Source organism: Tripterygium wilfordii, chromosome 18, assembly GCF_013401445.1.
Source record: "Tripterygium wilfordii isolate XIE 37 chromosome 18, ASM1340144v1, whole genome shotgun sequence".
NCBI lineage: Eukaryota > Viridiplantae > Streptophyta > Magnoliopsida > Celastrales > Celastraceae > Tripterygium > Tripterygium wilfordii.
The window spans coordinates 9,651,008-9,671,977 of NC_052249.1; the positions used below are offsets into that span (position 1 = coordinate 9,651,008).

Below are 20,970 nucleotides of genomic sequence, written 5' to 3' on the forward strand. Positions count from 1 at the left end.
TATGGGTATTTTACTAGTGGTATTACTGCACTTGGAAGTTGAAATTGGAGGATATGATATGGTGGTGTGCATACTATAGGAGAACTGGAGAAGCATATGATCTGTTTTTTTTAATGCAATAAAATATACCTGTGCCTTACCTTGTACTCTTGTAGGGCATATTTTTATGCTATTATTAATTATTTATAAATAAAATAAATTATTAAAAAAATATACGGTTCAACCCTCGATCCTTCAAGCTAACCGGTTGAACCTTTAAAAATTCTTTTCACGGGTCAATGCACGGGCACGGGTCGGTTCTGATAACACTGCTCTGAAGCCCAAGACTTTAATCCTTGTGATTGACGCCGGGTGCGTTTTTCTCTGTTGGGTCCCACACTCTGCGTCTTTTGACAGTTTGACTTTGACCCTGTTAAGTCTTGCCTTGTATTTGACTTTATTGTTTATTTTTTTTTAAAAAGAAGTATATTCCCTAATATAATATTCATGTCATGTTGGAGAGTGGAGACTCGGAGGTGCAGGTACTCGGACGACTGCGCCCTCCCAAATCGAAGCTTTGATTGAACCCCAAAATTCGTCTCCTTTTATCTTTATCTGCATTTTCTCAGAAGCAACAAGCGGTTTGGATTTCCTTTCGAGTCAACATTTGAAATTGCTCAAAATTTGATAGCGTGAAGAGGGAATCGGTGTTCTAACCGATGACGGAGCGTTGAAATGTTGACGTTTTGATGGTATGAAGAAGATATTGGTGTTTTAGAGAACGATGGAGCGAGCGGTAACGGTTATCTCGGGCTCGACTTTCGTCTGCTCAGTTTTGCTATTTCAATTGATTATTTCGAGAGTCGCTGCTAATTCTGAAGGTGTGTACCGTTTTCACTTCTTTGATTCAATCTCATTTTTTTGGCGTGGACAGTGTGGTATAGAAGCGTTTTGTGGACTTTGTTTTTCCTGTTATTGTTAGGGGATTCAATTTAGGATTATGATGAGTGGAGCTTGTAATTATGGTGGCATATCTGATTTTATGATTTCCTGTTGTAAATGGTAGTACTTGGATTAGAGATTCTTGGCTTAATGTTGATCTCCATCCATTAATTGACCTCATTCATGACACTTATGCGGACAAGTTATTTTCTACAGTGTTATTGATGATTTATGTGGTTGTTATGTCGTGTGATGCAGGCGATGCTTTGAATGCATTAAAAACTAGTTTGGAGGATCCTAAACACATTCTACAGAGTTGGGATGCTACCCTTGTTAATCCCTGCACTTGGTTTCATGTCACATGCAATAGTGAAAATAGTGTCACACGAGTGTAAGCTTTCTCAGTGACTGTTTTGAACTAATCATGCCGTCTAGTCTTAGTTTTACTTAAGCATGATAACATTGTGTTGCCATCTTTGTTCACTTAGTGATCTTGGAAATGCATTTCTATCTGGGCAATTGGTTTCGCAGCTTGGTCAGCTTCCTAATTTGCAGTACTTGTAAGTTCTTTATGTGCTGAGGCTTTTCGGATTGTAGTCTTTTGTGGTTCTGATTGGATAATGCTTGTTACTATTTATGGATTGCGTTTTCCTTACATGCAAATTTTGATTGAGGTTATCGAATGCTTTCTCCATGTCGAGCTTCCATAGAAGATGTTGTTGCTCGGCGTTAAATGATAATCCACAACCTCATTTGCAATAAAAGCAGCTTTGAGAATCTGACGGCCTTGACTAGATGCATTCCGAGTGGGATTGATGATTCATTCCTGTTTGGTTGAACAGATGAAATGAACATTTAAATATTCAATATGGACATTTCATTTGTTTTAATAAAAAATTTAGATTTTTATGCCTTGTGTTTCTGTCTTCATAATGTTTCTCTGGCATTGCATGCACTTTGTTAAGAACTAGGTCAGGTGCTCGCCCAGCCACCAGATCCACTTGTAGCCCTTTCCGTGGCGACCCAATCCAATCCCATAATGAGGGTCTTTCACTGGGCTGGGGTCATTATCTGTTCCATCAGATCCACTTGTAGCCCTTTCCGTGGTGACCCAATCCAATCCCATACCTGGACGGAGCCGACACCCAAGTTGGCTGCACTCAGTGGGGGTCTTTCACTGGGTTGGGGCTTACCTATACCACTATATCCACTAATAGCCCTTTCCATGATGGCTCAGTCCAAGATCCAAACACCCACATGTGCAGAGACCGAACCTCTCTGATACCATTGTTAAGAACCAGGCCAGGTGCGCGCCCATACACACATCCAGCAGGCCCATATATTCCTTAACCAACCAACAAGCCTAATAGGCCACTATCTAGAAAACTTGTTGGTTGATTGAGGAAGACATTTGCCCTCCTTATCAATAGATCATAAGTTACCTATCTAAGCAATGTGGGACATTCGTATCACACTTGAATGTGTATAATGGAACCTTCTATGTTTTTTTGAGTGTAGAATGTGCTTCCATTTCTTTTACAATGAAATACTTACTATTTTTATGACAGGCAACTTTATGGCAATAACATAAGTGGAGAAATTCCAGTGGAGCTTGGGGATTTGACAAACTTGGTGAGCTTGGATCTTTACTCGAACAAGTTAGTGGGTACAATTCCACCGACCTTGGCCAGACTTTCGAAACTTCGTTTCCTGTATGGACACATATTTTTAATCTCGCTTTTTAATCCGTGAACTTATGATGTTTATGCTTTATCTCTCATAATTTCCTTATACTTTTGGTACAATATTTGACGGCCAGAGTCTAAAATAGTAGTAATTACAGCAACACAAGAGAAAAATGTCTCTTCCCATGGTGGTTAATATTATAAGCTAGTCAATTTATTGCTACTTTGTAATGATAAGCTGGCACTAACAGGCCTGCACTATGTTACTCTGGTGTCTGTTCCCTAATTATTTTCATAATAGGAGTTAGAATTCACAGGCTATTTACTTGGAAGAATTCACAGGCTATAACTTTGAAGAGAGTGTAAATTCAGTTGTCTAGACAACAAAGTTGCAATCAGAGATGTGACACTGTTATATAAGAGTATAATATTTAGCAAAATCCTTCAGGCCATTTGATATTATTATGCATTAGTTATGGGTTTCTAGAATTTAATATCTTTGGTCTAATTTCTGCCCCAAGAAATAATATTCGCTCTGATAGTACAGGCGTCTTAACAACAACAGCTTAACTGGAACTATTCCTTTGTTGTTGACTACTGTTAAGTCGCTGCAAGTCCTGTAAGTGTTTGAATGATATCTTTCGTACTCCAAGTACAAAATAGATATTCAATTTACAGTTTCATTCAGGTGTGGTATATATCTTTCCTTTAACTTATATTGCCATGCAGGGAACTTTCAAACAACAATCTGACCGGGGATATCCCAGTCAATGGCTCATTTTCACAATTTACTCCCATCAGGTTTTCCTCGAGTGATTTATAATTTTTGCGCTCATTTAGTGGACTAACCTATCAACTTATATTACTGACTGCAGCATTCCTCCTTTGCAGTTTTCAAAATAATCATTTTAACATTATTACAGTTTCTCCCCCTCCTCCGATTGTTCCAACTCCCCCAGCTCCATCTGCCGGTTAGTATACCTTTTGAAATTGAAGAGTTTAAATTTTTGTTACCTGTGAACTAGATCCTGAAAATAGCTAGTGAAGAGCAGATAAAACTGTTTGGGAGTAAGGCTTTGATTGATGAGGATGGTTTGCTATGGACAGAAAAATGTAAGAGAGATTTTTTTCTCTTTTGAATGGATAAGGAGAATAAGCTATATTAAGTATGAAAATTTCATGAGTATAATTCTCTGTCAAGTTCTTGGAAATTTAGTTGAATAATGGAGTAAAGAGTAGCTATCATGCATTTATTGAAATGAAATTTCAATGATTTGGGTTGAAGTCACAATACAAGCTCCATTGACAAGAATTGGGATTGGGAATTAGGAGACTCCATCCAATACCTTGACCACTTCTATCGAGCAGTCATGATCTCTATATTTTTTCCTTTAATTTCAGTCAGAATTTTCTTTGCTTTTTCTCCTAAATTTGTTTCATGATTCTTTTCTATTTTTAACATAAATTATAACCAATATGTGCAAGAAAACAATTGAATGAGTAAACATGTTTAAGAAACAACTATCAGTGGTGGGGTGCCTTTGCAGTTGATGCTTGATATTGTCTTATAGACCAGCCACTTAACATCACAGTACATACGCAAAAATTCAAATTTGGTTTCCTCTGTAGTCTTTACTATGAGATTTTCTGTTCTTTATAGTGACAAGAACGAGTATTTGTAAGCAGTGGAGTCGAATATTAACTGATGCCTTCAGTAAAGGTTTATGTACATGTTATAATTCCACTGATAGACTCACCTGCTTGTGCTTAGAGCCCCAAACAAAATGGTCCTGGTCAAACCATTGTAATCAATTAAATGGCTAAGTTCTAACTGCATAAAGATGGCCCGGACGTGTTTTTGTCTTCATTTTGGATTGAACTTCTGCAGTGAGAGTTATAACTTATCATGTTACAGAAGATAACCAATAGAACAAAAATTCTGCATTTGGTGCAACGTTGAAAAAAGACTTCAAAAGAAAAGCCACTCAATAAAAGGGAATAGTTATTCCATATAATATTATAAAATATCAGGAAAACAAGTTAATTTCTTTCCAAATATCTTTGGCTGCAAACAATTTTATAATGGAAAATATTACTGGTGAATAATAGACACCAAATGAAAATTCGATTGGATTGACACACCTGATAAAATAATATATTTGCAAACTAGTCAAGTTCGGCACCTTTTATTCATAAAATGTCACCTCAAAAGGTAACATTGCCACTGCAACTATTGCGGGGGGAGTTGCCGCCGGTGCTGCTCTACTATTTGCCGCCGGTGCTGCTCTACTATTTGCTGCTCCTGCAATTTCACCTGCTTACCGGCGGCGGATAAAACCACGAGATCATTTTTTTGATGTACCCGGTTAGTATTTTATGGGAAAAAAAGGCCTCAAATGATTTCTGAATGGAATCTAAAATCTGCATTTCTTTGCAGCTGAAGAGGGTCCAGAAGTCCATTTAGGAGAGCTCAAAAGGTTTTCTCTGCGTGAACTACAAGTTGCAACTGATGCTTTTAGCAATAACAACATTCTGCGTATAGGCGGATTTGGTAAAGTCTATAAAGGACGATTAGCTGATGGTTCTCTAGTGGCAGTAAAGAGATTGAAAGAGTGTACTCAGGGTGGGGAGCTGCGGTTCCAAACTGAAGTGGAAATGATCAGCGTGGCTGTGCATCGGAATCTGCTTCGTCTCCATGGCTTTTGCATGACACCAATGGAACGATTGCTTGTCTATCCCTATATGGCAAATGGAAGTGTAGCATCGTGTTTAAGAGGTATTGCTTGCTAGAAGTAGAATATAAACTCTGCTGATGTGTTTGTTGTATGTGTTCACTAAATTAAGCATGTTTACGCCAATGTCTTCTCTTAATCTGTCTTTGCATTTATATTTCTTGCCACTGGTCAACCCCTTATGGTTTTAGCTTTATATGCTTTGAAATTTCAAGTACAAAGAAAATAAATCATTTTCTTCTTCAATGCAGTTCAATACAAATCCTTATTTGAAAATACATGTTCTGAATTTTCTTTTTATAGTTATGAAATTTGATTATTTTATTAGAGAAAGTGGCACCTCTAAGAGGTAGGGCTGCATCGGACCCACCCCTGGAGAAGTTTGTTGTAACTTTGATTTGATGTAGTTACTAATTTAGTTCGCGCAGTGCATTATTATAGATCGCCCAGAATCGCAATCCCCACTTGCTTGGCCAGTGCGGAAGCAGATTGCACTTGGAGCTGCAAGAGGGCTTGCTTACTTGCATGATCATTGTGACCCCAAGATTATTCACCGTGATGTAAAAGCTGCAAATATACTACTGGATGAGGAATTTGAAGCCCTTGTTGGAGACTTTGGATTGGCAAAACTCATGGACTACAAAGATACTCATGTTACAACTGATGTACGTGGCACAATTGGGCATATTGCCCCAGAGTACCTCTCAACTGGAAAGTCTTCAGAGAAGACTGATGTTTTCGGGTATGGTGTCATGCTTCTTGAACTGATAACTGGAAAGAGGGCGTTTGATCTTGCACGGCTGGCAAATGAGAATGATGCAATGCTACTCGATTGGGTATGTATATCCATATACTCTCTCCCTTTTACACCTCTACATTTTACCCCAACAAGGACAGTAGAGTGTTTTTTTCTTTTTCTTTTTTTTTTAAATAATACTATTTTCAGCCTCTCCACATATTATGTGGGGTAAGGTCTGCATACATCCTGTCTGTCCCCGACCTACTCATTGCGGAAGCCTAGTGCATGGGAGTTTACTTTTGTTTTTTTCCTTGTGCCATTAGTTTGGTCGTTTGGGAGTTAGATGGCATGTGAGAGTAAACTAGCTCCTTTTTGTATTCGATAGAGCATGGAATGTGATTCTCTGACTTCTATGGTGTTAAAGTTTGCCTAACTCCTAAGTTTTACCTAAAGCCAAGTGCTTGATCGTTTCATTACCCTACGTTTCTAAATTCCTTGTTCTTTATATATTCAAGTACTTACTGTTCAAGGTTGGCTTAAATACATTACAGCAAAAAATGATGAATTATTAAATATTATCAGAGAAACCAAAAAGAGAAAAGGAAAAGAAAAGGCAATGAAAGAGGGAACATTTGGGACAATGGAAAAAATTGTTTTAGTGATCCTTATGACAATTAAACTGTTCCTCACTCTATCTTGTTCTCTGATTTTCTTTGGCTGACATTGTCTCGTTCCTGTTTACAAAATGTTCTCTCGTTCCTGCTATGTTGGGAATGATGTCTCCTGGAATACTTTTTCTTAGAATTGTTTCTTTGTGTAAATTAAGGAACTTCTTGTCCTATCTTAGGTCTCAAAGGCTTTCTGTGATAATGGTAGGGTTGGGTTTACCAATTTCATGGTTGCTGACAGTAAATGAAGGAAAGTAATTAGCACGCATTTGGGTAGCTTGGTTGGAGCATATTATAGTATTTATTTCATAATAGCTCATATTGGTTTTTAGAGCACTAATCTGTTTCACATACCAAAAAATTGGTAAACTTGTAAAGTTCCCCTCTACAAATACTTGCAATCTGGATACTGGCTTGTTAAATTGTGTTTTGTAAAATTTGACCTTTGGTCTCCTGATTATTCTTTCCTCTCTGGCTTATCTTGTGGATTCAGGTGAAAGGTCTTTTAAAAGATAAGAAATTGGAGATACTGGTTGATGCGGACATGCAGGGCAATTACATTGACGAAGAAGTGGAACAGCTGATCCAGGTGGCTCTTCTGTGCATGCAAGATTCCCCAATGAAACGGCCTAAGATGTCAGAGGTAGTAAGAATGCTTGAAGGTGATGGTTTGGCTGAGAAATGGGAGGAATGGCAGAAAGCGGATATGTCTCGTGAGGAATTTACTCATCCCGACCTCCCAAATGCGCCTTGGCTCGTGGATTCCACATCGAACATCCCTCCGGATGAACTGTCTGGTCCTAGATGATCCTTCCCTTTCACCTTATGAACGTCTTTTCAAGATCAATTAGGTATATTCTTACACATCTGTGCACGTAGTCCTTTTCTTTCTCCATTTGTTTTCCTTTTTCGTCACTCTCTCTCGTCGGGGATGGGTTGACGTGTAGTTTATATTACATATTGGAGTCAGTCACTTGATATACATAGCTGCATTTCTTATAGAGGGTTGCCCACTGGCATTTGCAAACCTCTTGTGCTTGTTAACAGGAAAGGAAGGTCCTTTTATGTATCACAAGAATTATTGAATGCTATTAAATTAATAAATATGTTCATATTTCTGGTCCACGACCTTGATTAAGGGCATATGACCTTCAAATATTCAATGATTTCACTATCTCCATGCAGAAGTTAAGGTCAATTGTTTTGGACCAAAACCCTGCTATGGTACAAACTATACCCTAGTGGTAATGAGAAGCATGAACTGGTTTTTCTTCGTAAGCACACTAGTCTTATACCTGCATGTTGGTGTTCTATTGTTTAGGAAATGCATACGACGATTATTCATGCAAGTGTGGGGTCGACGACAACAGCATAAAGATATTGGATGCTAACACCATGAATCTCCCAAGAGGCACAGAGGAGAGACCTCTTTTTTCAGTCCTTTTTCCCGATCCGACGTAGTCAGGCCGGTTCTATTTAGCTTACCAGAAAGCTTCAACTGAAAATGGATTTTCAAATCAAGACTCTAAAATAAGACTAAAACAACTAAAGGACTATTATGGCAACTGGCAAGTATGTTGAGAATCTGACAAAAATAATCCAAGCCTGCACTTGCCTGTCAACTAGACGAGCATTTCAACACAGAACTGTACAATCTATACATTATATAGACAATTGACATCCGCATCTGAGTGGCCATCGCCGTTTGAAATAGAGGATGACATCCGCTTTGGAAAAATGAGCCAAAATTCCATGTTTTACTTCGGGCTTTACATGGTTGTGCAGCAATATCTTCATTTTCTACCTGTAGCTCCGGTTCGCGGTTTCCCTTTGACCTCGGACTCCTTTATTCCACAAAGCATCAGTGATGCAATCAGAGTTATTAACCTCGTAACCAGATAGTATCATTGATTCATTGATCTAAATATAGTTAAAGAAAAAGTACCTGTGGGAAGTGCAGAAAAATGTAGGTCTTTGACGTTGCAGGATTATGATTTTCAGCACCTTTACTCCAGTCATAACACACCTGACAGTTAAAATTCAAGCAATTAGTACCAAATAATGCAAACCCGCAATTTTTAAGGCATTATTTACCTTTCATGAAACTAAATTCAGTATTAGGAATGTCTCTGATATTTCCATGCATGCAAATTATTATAAAGAGCAGTCTCGTGCAATATGCAGCGGAAATATTTTTCAATCAGGAAATTAACAAGTATATACTGAAGGAAGTTAACCCACTTGATTGGCGATAATTACTATTCACCACAATGCAGGAACTTTAGTTATTAGTAGAATCGCAGCACCACGGTATGGCAGGTGCTATAGTTATCTCATCAAACCAACAGGAGCGCTTTTTGGCCTCAACAAAATTCCATTACAATGATAAACGGTATGCATCAACAATTAAATGATGCGGAAATGTTGGATCAGCGTTGGTTGCATATGCATGAAGAGAAGAAAATGTGAATACCGAGTATGCGAATATTGAGCCATCATTGTTAAAAGTACTGCAAGGGATAGGTTGATTGCACCTGGACGTTGCCTGAAAATATCAATGCAACTATCAGTATGATACAAGTGACAGTTTTCGAATTGTGTAAAGCCTTTTTTAAATCTTAACACCATATAACTTTCTCCACTTCAGTCTTTCAAGTTTAAACAACCAATAACATCGCTTCATAAATATCTCAATTAATAGAGAATTTTGTGTGCTGTATGTAATTGAAATTCCAATCACTAAAGTGACTGGTTACTTAAAGATTTGAGTTAAGACGTGTCTGGCAATATATCTGCTTCAGTTAGATGGTCAAACGGGACCAAATGAAAAAATGAGAACAAGACAAGCCGAAAATGAATAACACGAGAAACATCGAAAATATGAATGCCCAATTAAGTTTGGTAGGTATCACTAACATGCACAACCACATGAGTATTTGATAGCTAAAGACCCTTCAATAGGTTGATAACCTCTCGGATAAGAAATTATTCAAATGACTCAACTCCCATGCCTGATAGACAGCTAAATGAGTAATAGCTTCCCTTAGTTGGTCAAAGGAAATATTCTTCATGGAGTTATTCGAGATCAAATCCCGTTTTACTACTTGAACCTCTGAGATTTATAGCAGCCTCATATTTTTTTTATCCCCTTTAATACTATGAACTAGCATTTTTCAACTAGCGCACCCAAAAGCCTAAACAGTATTTTACCAACTTTCTTAACAAACATTCTCTGCTTAATGTTTAATGTCCTTTTTTTTGTCCTACTATACCTTCCCTTGCCATCTAACCATCTTTTGTGAAGACAAATACATGGCTCGACCAACTCGATTGATTTATTCTACCAGGCTTGCAGCCTAATGGTCGTGCTTATTATTATGAGATGAACATGTCCCCACAAATTACTAGCATGTATGACTGACACCTTCTAAGTAAATGTTAACCGTATGAGCTATATACAATCACATTATTGAGGTACAATGATTGAGCCCCAATTGACCAACATCCATTAAGGATCATCAGATTCTACCATGTGTAATTTTTTCAAAGGTAGCTCACTTTATTTTGTGTGACCATGAGGGGTGGGGGGGTGGAAAAGCAAACATTGCATTAGTCAACAGACCAAAAGAATACACTGAACAAGTGTGTGTGTGTGAGAGAGAGAGATTATGTTACAACAGTCAATAAACTAGAATCCTTTAAAAAATAATAAATATTGAAATTAAAGCAAACCTTTAGTCTCTGTTTACTGTCCTTGTCCCAAAAATTAAATGCACCATCAGATCCGGCAGTTGCGAATGTGTGATGAATCTAAAACAACAAAAAGGCCAATAAGCTTTTGAGGTAATGAGCCACATTTCCAATGACAATAGAAATAGCAACTCTTGGAACAATATCTCCAATAAATTAAACTGAAAAGTGAAAACATACAAGATTTCAAAAATAATTGGACATTCCCCAGTATAGCTGACAGTAAATGAGGGTGCATTTCAAGAAAAAGTGTAAACAATTTATTACTAATTGTGATAATGATTCCAACACAAAGTGAATAATTGTTCGAACAATAACTATAATAGTAGCTGAGCTAAATCCAAGTTGTAAATACAGAAATAATTAGTGTTGTACATTTTACGGAAATCAAGAGGATTTCAATGAAATGTTTGAACTTGGAACCCAACAACTGACTTTATGAGTGGTCTAACTAGCTAGAATATTATAAAATTAACCCTTAGGAGGAATGGAGAGAGAATATAAACCCAGTTCAAAATGTTACCAAAGGGTCCATGATTGGTAAGGTAAATCTCAAGTTAAGATTCTCAACTCCTTTGGCCTTCTGCACATGACACGATTACCATAAGTAACTTCCAGGTAATACTTAGGGAAATAACAAGGATGACATGACATTTCTCGCACCCATTCAGCCATTCTTCCTCCAAACAACTGAACTACCCATGGATGAAAAATTGGGCAAGACTAGGACCGATCACACAGCAGTTCATAAATAACCGCTAGCAATAAGGGCAAAAAAAAATTTCTACTGTTCAGAACTCAAGTTTTAAATAACCATGTCAGTACAATACAACGAGATTCTTACAGGATGGAAGTTCAAGGAGTTCACTGAGTATATCTCATTGCCCTCTCTATGGCACTTGAAGGTGAAGTTCTTAGTTTGTTGCGCATCATCTAAATGATGTACTCCAACCCTTCCTTCTATTGAACCAACCTAAGAAGAGTAAAAATCATTATTAACAATATAATCATTTAATCCAGGAATCAAAGAGTAGTTATCATTAAAACAGAGGGGAGGACTTCATAATCTGAAAACAAGTATATTTTTGCACTACAACAATGAAAAAACATGACCATGCGGTGTGAGACAAACAAGAATAAAATGAGGTTTTTTTTATGCGCACCAAATTTCTTATTTATTAAACAAAGCTTTAATTCACTGAAGTATAGGAAGCAAAAGATAAAAAGAGAAGAAAAGAAATTACATGGGCAAATGAGAATGAAAACTGAAAGAATTATTTGAACAGATGAAAGGAACAACATAAATTAAGTAGACAAGAGATGCATTAAGATCAGCAACTAATCTCTTTCACACAGCAAGCGCCATACATTAGCTTCATGGCCCCAGATTCAGTCTTCCACACATTGCAGAGCATATGACATAGGGTCACAACAAAAAAAAATACTACATCCTAAAACCTAATCCCCCACAAGTTTTTATGCGAGCGTACACTTGTTTTAATTATGCATTATGGAGTCACGATTAACACGAAAAAAGAGCTATCTATTGTGAGTACTGGACTGAAGACACATTACAGCAAAGTTTCAGACATCATGGACAGACCTTGCTCCAGAAAATCCTAGGGCACCCTTGCCCCAGAAAGGTAACAACAATTCCATCAGTTACCTAATTCTCAGCAAGAACATCTGGTACATCACTCTGGCAGCATTCACATTAATAAGCCTAACTAAATTGCACACACTCCTCACACCATGAAAACCAACTCGAAATGTTTTTGCTTGAAAATTTTGTACCCAAAGTCCCATACTGACCAAACTGTGTGAGAAAGGTAAAAGAAAGGAATGGGGAGATAATCTAAAATAAGACACAAAAGGGCAAGAAACAATTACAGAAAATACTCACCAAGAAACCTTGTGATCAGGAAAGGCAGCAACACATCTCGTCTGATACTTGAGAGGTGAAATGATTCTCTTGAACTCAGTCTGTTGTTTTTGAGCAATGATTAGAATTTACAGTAAAAAAGTGGTGCTACATCAGCCTCTTTAGATATAAAAAAACAGCTAAATACTTTATATGTGCACAAGGATAAATCACCTTTTGATACCCCCCAAAAAGATGCAATAAAGCAAATTGTGACATAAGAAAAATGCACTTGTTCATATACGGTATACCATAAAGAAGGGATAGTTCTCTGATCATACAATTAAATTTTGCCTGAAGGATGCATTTTGGGTTGTAACAAATACATTATGTATGCAAAAAAGATTCTATACGACGGGAGAACCATCATCAAAAAGTTGTAGAAAACCATAAATGCCTAATCATGAACTTAGTTGTGAAGGTTATTCACCGCAAAAAAAAAAGGCATAAAACAAAGACCACAAGCCATGTCATATGCTATAAAGTAGAGAGGAAGAAATGGACCGACAGATAGCCATAGTGATAGCTTTAAAGTCCAACAGAGAGGAATTCATGTAAATATCCTTTAAAATGTTTAAATAAGCACTGAAAATAATGTAATGAGAAGCTGTGCACTGCCACGTTTTCAAAGTGAATTCTCAAAGCCCAAGGGGGGAATGGAATAGCAGCTCAGCTTATTATGCAATGTAATAATCCAAGGTCTGCCAGTATGATTCCGACTAGGTGGTTTTCTGGTGAAGCCATGAGTAAGATATTACTAAAATCTATATATACATATTTTTATTTGCCGAGTCCCCCTGCACCTGCATCCTGATTCTTTGAGAATTACGAATCCCTGTGTCATCACACCCGCATCCGACTCGGTGCTACCTAGGATTGTGTTAACTCCTAAAGCCTCTGGATCATACAACTTACACTCACATTTTTTGAATGGTATTACATTAACAGTTCAACATTTACAATCGAATCGTCGGATGGATTAGAAAATAACAAGTGAAAAAAAAGAGTTCAGGACCTCAGGGGCCAAAAAACTTTACCTGAGGGTTCTGTAAGTTGAAAACAACCACATTTCTATCAGCTGTACCAGCAACCATTAGTGGATATCTGACTGTTAGTGCATAGCATCGCTCTGGGAGTAGTTGTGTGTGCACAGGGTTTGGCTGCCTTGTGTCCCAGTACCTGAAAATGGGTAACAAAGATTCTCCTAAACATGGGGAGAATTACAAATGATAAATCAGGCAAGCAGAAAACTGTTAAATGTAAATGTGCATGTGCATGAAATATCTGATATTGCAGAAGGCTAAAACCTGGGTAGAATAGCATGTTCCTGTGTATCAAATTAGGCCCTAGATGAAAAAGATACACATAATGGCATAATGCTTTTAATAGATCCATGAAATCGCAGTCGTTGGGAGTAGGACTAGCATCTACTCCCAGCAATTCAGGATATAAAACATGAATAAGAACCTTTTGCAAATAATTCACATTTTTGCATTGTCATTTTTTGTTACCACAATGTAGTGAGAGATGGCTTTCTCAAGCATCTACGGCAAATCTCAATCTTTTTAGGATTAATTAGACAATGGCATCTAAAAAGCAACAAGGCAACCGTAATCTAGATAGAATTACTTCAAAGTCTTGTCCCAGCTTCCGGAGACCAAGAGGTTCATCTCAGGGATCCAAGCAATTTCTTTGACTGGTGCATCATGCATACCAATTGTCATTGGCTGGCCACCAGATAGCAAAGGCCACATCTTAACTTGCTTATCGCACCCACCAGAAAAGACAGTTGTTCCATCATCCTTCCAAGTCGAGCACAAGACCTGGAGTAAATACATGTTAACGGATAATTTAATGAGAGAACAGCTCAGTTTAACACAATACGAAAAAATTAGAAAAGAAAAGTATAATGCTTGGGTTTCCAAACATCAAAACAAATATGTTCCCTAATAAACAGTTTATCCATCATCTTTCCAAGTGGAGCAAAGGACCCGGTGTAAATATGTAAGGTAGCTAATTAACTAAGAGAACTCGGTTTAATCAGATACAAGAAGATTAGAGGAAAAAGCATGATTCGTAGATTTCCGAACTTTAAAACTTATGTATCCTACTAAATCAGAAATGCTTCCAGATCTAGCCGTGGCTTCAATCTCTATCTTAGGTTGAAAGAAAGAAAGAAGAAATAATAAAAAGGCATGTAGAAACTGCAAGGATACTCCCAAGTTGTCCAATAGAAGCACCCATGTATTTTTTTTTTTTGGAATGTAATCCATATGAAAAGATGAAGGTGACTTCATAAATGAGATTGCTAAAAGGGGCATTAATGAGATTAAAAAAAAAAGGGACACATCACAAGTATTCAACGTCTCGGAACAATTACACTCATAAAAAAAGAAAGATATAAATGACAACACAAATACACGTTAAATACTTAAATTAGACAAACTCTTAACTCCAAAGGACGTATGTAACTCATGTAAGATTTTTCATTCAGCTATTTTATCATATGCTTCAAAAATGAAAAGGAGGCGCCAACTTGATAAGTAGATCTTCACGCCAAGTTTGAACATATCTCTGGACCACCTCACAGATCCCAAATTTGTAATTACCATGTGCAACCTCCTAGATTATATCCATCCATGTAAAACAAAACTAGTCAATGATGACTTGGCACTGATCTCATACAGATGGCTTATGTTCTTCTCTTTGGCAAAATATCAAGCTGAAGGTTATCATGAGGGTACTCACGTTTGAAAAATAAGTGAAATCTGCTGCAAACATGGCAGACCAAGTACATGATTCCACGTAACTGAGCACATCATCCATCAAGGAAATTAAGACAGTGCTTATGGTGTTATCTCCAAACAAAATTGAGTAGCCATTGTTGTTCTATAACGATTAGTGCTATCTATCGCATCAAATAATGTTTGTCTTAGATGAACAACTCAATTCCCATTGTTTCCAATATTTCATTATACAAAACCAAAGTCCAGTGATATCCCTAACACAGTGTCCATAATTAATCAAAATAGTGCAAGGACTGACGAGAACTTACAGGCTGGTCATGCGAAACTGATGCTTTGGGCACGCTGCCAACATTTAATCCACTGTGCACTATCTCCCAGCACCGCACCTGTTACATTTTAATTCATAAGTCAATAGTATCATCCGTAGGAGAAACTTAACCAATGAAAGCAAAAACCGAATATAAGAACACCAACAAAAACCGTGCCGTTTGTTTGCCGAGAAAACATGGGGGGAAAAATTGTCCGAGTCGCGTGTATTAATTCGTTTCGAAACATTTTCAGAGCGACCAAACGGAACTTAGAGAATTTATACAAACGAACCTGGTTATCCCAAGAAGTGGCGACGAGAATATTGGACTTAGGATTGAAGCTGAGGCTTGAAACAGAGTCGTTAGGAGGTTGAGACACCTGCATAAAATCAAGTAGTCGATCAACGCAGCATATGCAGCTAAATCGAAACCAAAAATATAAGAAAACAAAGTTTGAAGTACCTCAAACGACTTGTTTGGATTTGGATTACCAGAACTGGTGCTCGCGAAAACAGACATTGTTGCTGTTCGAATAGTCGAGAATTCCCGACTAGAGAAGGGAAAGAAACAGAGCGAGTTTTGGCGTTCAAAAGACGCCGCAGGCGAAAATGACGATTTAGGGCATTAAGAAGTCTACAGGAAACTTGAAGTTCTGAAATGTGTTTAAGAAATTTCGAACCATGATCATCCAGATGCATTCATACCATTTTGACTAGTGGTTTGGGTCTGAAAATTTTCTATTTACTTTTTCTGAAGTAGGTTCAATTAAATTAAGTCGGTTCTCTTACTAATAAAAAATGTGCCAAGCTTTTTTGGCATATTTTCTGAAGCAGGGGATTCGAAATTTGGAATGATGATCACTTGAGTGATACACAACGGATTCTTTCTACTAAAATGGCACTAATGTCATTCTACTTCAAAGTTAATGGGGCATCACACATGCATTAGTTGCCCAATCAGCAGTTTTAAACATCAAAGCAAAAAAGGCAATAAAATGAGATGATTTTGTATTTTGATTTACTATCAAAATACAAAAGCAGCAGCAGACTGAAGATTACTTTACCAATCATGATGTATCAAACAGAACATCAATTTACTGGAAAAGGATTATGGCCAAGAAGGCCAAAAATATAATTTCATTACATACAACTTGGGATGCAAGAGAATTTCACGTCCAATAAGTAACTTGCGCACATCCAAGATCAGTGTTTTGTGAAATAGATAAATGCAGAACAGCATTATAGTACCCTCAACAAACAGCCTTTAAGCATTGATCATTGACTCCAAGACCAGAAGCAGCATGAATGACATCAAACATCAAGAGTCTGACAGCTAACCAGTTCAGCCGTTCCACTTCTCCTAGTGGCAATGACCTTCCAAGTATTTGTGTCTGATTCAACCATGGAAAGGGAATGTTCATGGAATGGGTTATCCAATGAAGAAGATGAAGCTGATAGAGAGGGAGCTGAACGGTTTTGCACATCTGCCTGCATGATTGCTATGTTGTGATTTGCATCTTTAGTTATCACATGAAGCTTCCCAAGTAAACTAGCAAGTAAATAAGGGGACTCGGAATCAGTAAAGTCACGGATGGGAACTTCTTCAACGACAACTTTCCAAGAATCATTTTGGTAATCATATACCTTGATTCTAGCACTATCAAGAGAACTGGAAGGATCCAATGCATACAATTCACCCTCAACTATGACACCTAATTTTGTTCCTGCCTGCCTTGCAGGCCAGCCCTCACCCATGCCAATCGGCATTTCAACCCATGAATTCATCTCAGGATCATAAATCTCTCCTCCAACATCTACAAAGAAGGGCCAGCAATATAAACTTGTGGCACAAATAATTTTCCCCTGTATGACGTCATTCCTGTTGCAATGGGCTTGAGTAAATCAGCTAAAAAAGCAGTAGGTAGAACCTGAGCTTTTGAAAAGGGCATGCATGGTATTTGGCTCCATGAATCTGTGTGAGGATCATAAACTTCTGCAGATTGAAGTGGAGTCAATCCACCACGACCCTTGGTAACCCCTCCAACAACATAAAGCTTGTCGTTTAAGATGCTCATCTTACAATAGGCTCTACCAACTGACATTGAACTGTCTTCACTCCAGGCATTTGAGATTGGATTGTAATGCCAGACACATGTCATGGCTGATGTTCTAGAAAATCCCCCAACCACATACAAGCAGCCATTGACAGCACCAATAGCACAGCCACAGAATGGCATTCTGTCCAATAAATCCTTCTTCCCAAGCCAGCCTCTTATGACATCTGCAATCTTGATGCTTGAACCCACCATACTCCACATCCGAAGGCCAGCCAAACCCCTCCTGGAGTCATCTTCAAAAGTAACATTTGGCATAGGTGGCAACCTTTGCCATCTTCTTGACAAAGGGTCCACAGCATACCACATAAGCTTGGCATTTTCGACCTTTGTTAATACATAGAGCCACTCTTCTGTGGTTCCAAGTTCTTTTCTCACAATAAATAGTTCAGTGCTCACCATAGCAGCTTTCCAGGCCCGAGATACCAGCTTAAAATTCAGGTAGTGAATCCTAGGAACTCTAGCAAGGATTTGTATTGAGATTTCATCAGGAAGGCTAGGTATCAATCTTGCGTCCTCATCACAGGTACTTGTAGATAGCCTCAGCCTCTTGCACCTTTCAGCCTGTGAAACCTCAAAGGGGTCACTAACTCCAGTCTTAGAACTATTGTGGCTCAATATGGTCCCCATCAGAATAATTTGGTTTACCAAAGAGGAAAGGTAATCTGGCTTTATAAAGACACTGTTCTGAGACCATCACACGGCTACTTCATATCTGAGCTTACAGCATCAACACAGAAAACGGAAGGAGTTAGCTACAATATCACATGTCGATAAGAAAAACACAATATGACTGGCAACTTAAAATACATGCAATCGCCCGAGCATACGATTATTAAGAAAAATAAAAGAACATAGCATCAAGCAAAACATGTGCCTGTGAGTGGTGCGAAAGCATAAGAGAGACAGAGCCAGTTATTGTACTCATAAAGATATCCTACTTATTTGTTGAAGCATATAGAAACAGGCATTATACCCAAGTTGGCACAGACACGAATCGAGAGCAAGGATATCTTGAAAGGACAATCATGAGGAAATACAAGATCACAGTATGTCACACATCGAAACCTTATCACATGTCCACGATATCAAAAGATCCAGTGCTGCAACGAATTCTAAAATCCTCTATACACATTAGCAAACATTACCTATTCACCAAATATAGTCAAAGAGTTACAAGACATTGCAAAACAGTGCCGTTTACTTGTTTTTGGGCGCACGAGCTGGGATTGGAGGTTTACAAAAAAGTGTCAGATTCTAGCTCCTCGATCTGAAACATTTTATCTTCTCTATTTGTTCATTTATCAGTAAAAGTCACCCAATATTCTTGGCTGCAAAACAGAAATTTCAAAACCTCACCAAATTAAGCCAAATCTTCCAGCAAAGTAACAAAGAATTCAGAACAACGAACAAACATAAAATGGAAATAATAGCCCCAATCTTCCAAAATAACGCAATCAGCGAAAATAACCTTCATACTACGCACCGAACCAAGAGTGCAATTCCAGCTCAAAAATACACAACCCCCATCATCAAAACGAAATCCAACAGAAAATACAAATAAAAAAGGGTTGAAATTGAAACAAAATGAAGCCCAAAACTGATACCTAGCTTGTCTACCAAGAAAATGAGTAGAAAAGTTTTCATTCCTTCCGGAATCCAACCGGGCAACCGTTACCAAAAGATTAACGAATTACCTTGAAATTCAGAAGACGAAGAGAGGACCCAATTGGGTCGTTGATTCGCCTTGCTACAGAGACGGTAGCTGCTGTCGTTGTGTGCGCTGTGTGAACAAACCACAATTATTCTTGAGCGTTTCTGTTTTGTCCGTTCTTCATCAGTTTACGCATTTAATTTTGTGGAATTTTAAGCATTTGAAAATTGTAGTAGTAATACGTACGTTGCCAGATCACCCGATGACCTCATCTATTCTTAAATTTACTCTTTCGTCCTTGTCTCGTATATTAAATATTAATTATGATAATACTAATAATATTAAAATAAACATGACTTGTAGTCTTGTCCCTTCTATATATATATATATATATATATATAAAAACTTTCTTTATAGCTTTACTCTTCTAGATGGATACAAAAATGTATATCTTAAATATTAGTACTTCGCAATACCAAGAAAAGAGTACGTGTAATTTACCCTATCAGACTTTAATTTACCCTTTAATCTCTTTTTTATAATCAAGAAGAATAATATACAAGTTTGTTTTGTCTTTTAAACCATCGATATGAGTCTAAATAAGTATATAAGTTTCTCACCTGACAACATAATAAGTTATAAATTTATACTTTGGGTATTCAATATAGACCTAAACTCGGGCCGTCGGGCTAAGCTCACATAAGTTTTCACATGACGAAAATGTAAAGTTTGGTTAAAATTCAGCGTGTAGCCATGACAAATTACTTCTAATGGATCATGATCTTTCAAGTTGATACAATTTGGCTCACGAGAGTTTGACAAGAAGTAGTTGACTTCAATATATCAGGGTATGCAAAAAGTAAAACTATTTAAATACTCGAAAATTTACACCAAACCAAACACACGAGAAAAATCTATAAAAGTAATTTCCTATTTTGGCAAATAATTTTCCATTAGAAGGGGTTTTTTTCCCCCAAATAAAGTGAGTTGCAAAGACCTGGGAAGTTTATGTAGAAGCTGCTTTTTTTGGGATGGATCAAATGTGGGCTCTGTCCAAAATGTCAAGCCCATGGGCTCAGCCTGTGAGCCAAATGGATCTTTATTAACTAATCGGGTCGGGCCAAGACATTCATATCAGGCCCATGTTTTCATCTAAGTCCAGTACAAACCTCGATTCGAGACTCGAGAGTACGTAATTCTTGCACTAAATTTTAGATGAATAATTCTTTTTTTTCACCTTTAGAGAGAGAAACTATAAAAGGATACAGTTCATCCACTACATTACATATGCAGATATGCCACAATAGCAAAACATGACATAAGTTCATCCCCACAACCAGAACCACACACACACACATATATATAATATCTTCCAATATGATGTGTGTATATATGTATATATATCATGAATTATCCTATGATGTTTTAAAATAAGGTTATAAAACGAGGTCATAATTTTTAGGGTTCAAACCATTTTTTTAAAAAAATATATTATATTTTGATCAAGCAAACAGAACTATCTATTTTGCATCAAATAATGCGTGATGAGTTCCAAATAGCCTCACAAATTTTCCACTAAAATTTTAATTGCGAAGGACCACCAAAAAGGGGTTCCTCATTTAAACCCTCTTATTATTGCTTGAGCTTTTTAAGAAGGATACGTTTGGTTGTGGTCCTTAACTGTGTTAAAAGTATGGAAGTCTTGGCAGTGAAACTTCAAAAAATTTAGAGA

At 37.5% G+C, this 20,970-nt stretch overlaps 1 protein-coding gene and 2 pseudogenes across 4 annotated transcripts; 1 reads left to right on the plus strand and 2 right to left on the minus strand.

Annotated features, from left to right (window-relative positions):
• The first annotated feature begins 501 nt into the window (after positions 1 to 501).
• On the plus strand, positions 502 to 8,554 carry LOC119984457 (BRASSINOSTEROID INSENSITIVE 1-associated receptor kinase 1-like). Of its 4 annotated transcripts, XM_038828412.1 has the most exons (12): positions 502 to 860; positions 1,180 to 1,312; positions 1,410 to 1,481; positions 2,490 to 2,633; positions 3,154 to 3,225; positions 3,336 to 3,407; positions 3,498 to 3,577; positions 4,819 to 4,971; positions 5,044 to 5,382; positions 5,780 to 6,174; positions 7,239 to 7,596; positions 8,067 to 8,554. In XM_038828412.1, exons 1-11 carry the CDS (start codon positions 764 to 766, stop codon positions 7,551 to 7,553), a joined length of 1,872 nt encoding a protein of 623 aa, XP_038684340.1. In that variant the 5' UTR covers positions 502 to 763; the 3' UTR covers positions 7,554 to 7,596; positions 8,067 to 8,554. The 4 variants fall into 4 exon arrangements, with proteins under 4 accessions (XP_038684340.1, XP_038684339.1, XP_038684342.1 ...); XM_038828411.1 differs by lacking the exon at positions 8,067 to 8,554 and having other exon boundaries at positions 503 to 860; positions 7,239 to 7,868; XM_038828414.1 differs by lacking the exons at positions 4,819 to 4,971; positions 8,067 to 8,554 and having other exon boundaries at positions 503 to 860; positions 7,239 to 7,868.
• Positions 8,277 to 16,167, minus strand: LOC119984459 (annotated as a pseudogene).
• A 378-nt stretch (positions 16,168 to 16,545) lies between these two features.
• On the minus strand, positions 16,546 to 19,416 carry LOC119983529 (annotated as a pseudogene).
• Between the last annotated feature and the right edge of the window lie 1,554 nt (positions 19,417 to 20,970).